General features: G+C 43.8%; 1 protein-coding gene across 1 annotated transcript in view; it reads left to right on the top strand.

Annotated features, from left to right (window-relative positions):
- The window catches only part of RSPH10B (radial spoke head 10 homolog B), a 43,459-nt gene that overhangs the window by 11,777 nt on the left and 30,634 nt on the right, over nucleotides 1–1,048 (top strand). Inside the window, 2 exon segments of the mRNA XM_037740398.1 lie at nucleotides 530–615; nucleotides 695–696. Coding sequence (XP_037596326.1) covers nucleotides 530–615; nucleotides 695–696 — 88 coding nt within the window.

Genomic DNA, 1,048 nt, shown 5'->3' with positions numbered 1-1,048 from the left:
TCTCTTGACCTCGTGATCCACCCGCCTCGGCCTCCCAAAGTGCTGGGATTACAGGCGTGAGCCACCGCGCCCGGCTAATTTTTGTATTTTTAGTAGAGATGAGGTTTCATCATGTTGGCCAGGATGGTCTCGATCTCTTGACCTCGTGATCTGCCCATCTCGGCCTCCCAAAGTTCTGGGATTACAGGTGTGAGCCACTGCGCCCGGCCAGGGTTTCTCTAGGTACTGAATTGACTAATAGTTACTGAATATAATGGATATACTTGAATATGATGAATACAGTCATTCTGTGACTTAATATAGCACTTTATTAAGGAGCAATTGCTTTGTGACATTATCTCATTCCCCCTTGTGCGGCAGTTTCACCATTTTCTTCATAGTAAACAGAAAAATAATGGGTTATATGTCTTGCCTACCTATGCTGTTGACCTCTGTGTAGTTTCAACTTTTTACGTTGACATCCTTTCATTTGACAAAGCGTTTGTGTAGTGAGGCTTGATGGTTTTAAAGATGATATTATTTGTTTTAGGGCACCATTTATTACAATCAAGAGGGCACGTGTTGGTACGAGGGAGACTGGGTGCAAAACATCAAAAAGGGCTGGGGCATAAGATGGTAGGTGTGATCGCGGCCGCGCTTGGGGTGTGGGCCCAAATAATGTTCACTTCGGATATTTAAAAGTAAGGTGCAAAAGTTGTAAAGAACATTTTCTCTCTAAGCAGAGTGGAATTTTTTTTTGAGGGAGCGGGGACGATGTCTTGCTCTGTCACCCAAGCTGGAGTGCAGTGGTGGATCTTGGCTCTCTGCAACCTTCACCTTCTGGGTTCAAGTGATTCTCCTGCCGTGATTGTATCACTGCACTCCAGCCTGGGTGACAGAGTAAGATCCCATCTCTAAAACTGGCCAAATATTAACTAATCATGATACGATAAAAAAGATTTAAAAAGCCCAGTTCTTTCCCACCTTGTCACCTTATTAAATAATCAATCAGAAGGTTTAATAAGGTGATCCATTCTGCTGCTCCCTTAGGACCACGTGCCTATTCATT

The sequence above is a fragment of the Cebus imitator genome, unplaced genomic scaffold, assembly GCF_001604975.1.
Source record: "Cebus imitator isolate Cc_AM_T3 unplaced genomic scaffold, Cebus_imitator-1.0 Scaffold82, whole genome shotgun sequence".
Lineage (NCBI taxonomy): Eukaryota > Metazoa > Chordata > Mammalia > Primates > Cebidae > Cebus > Cebus imitator.
The sequence above is the reverse complement of the archived record's forward strand: the minus strand, read 5'-3'. Positions and strand labels throughout refer to the sequence as shown.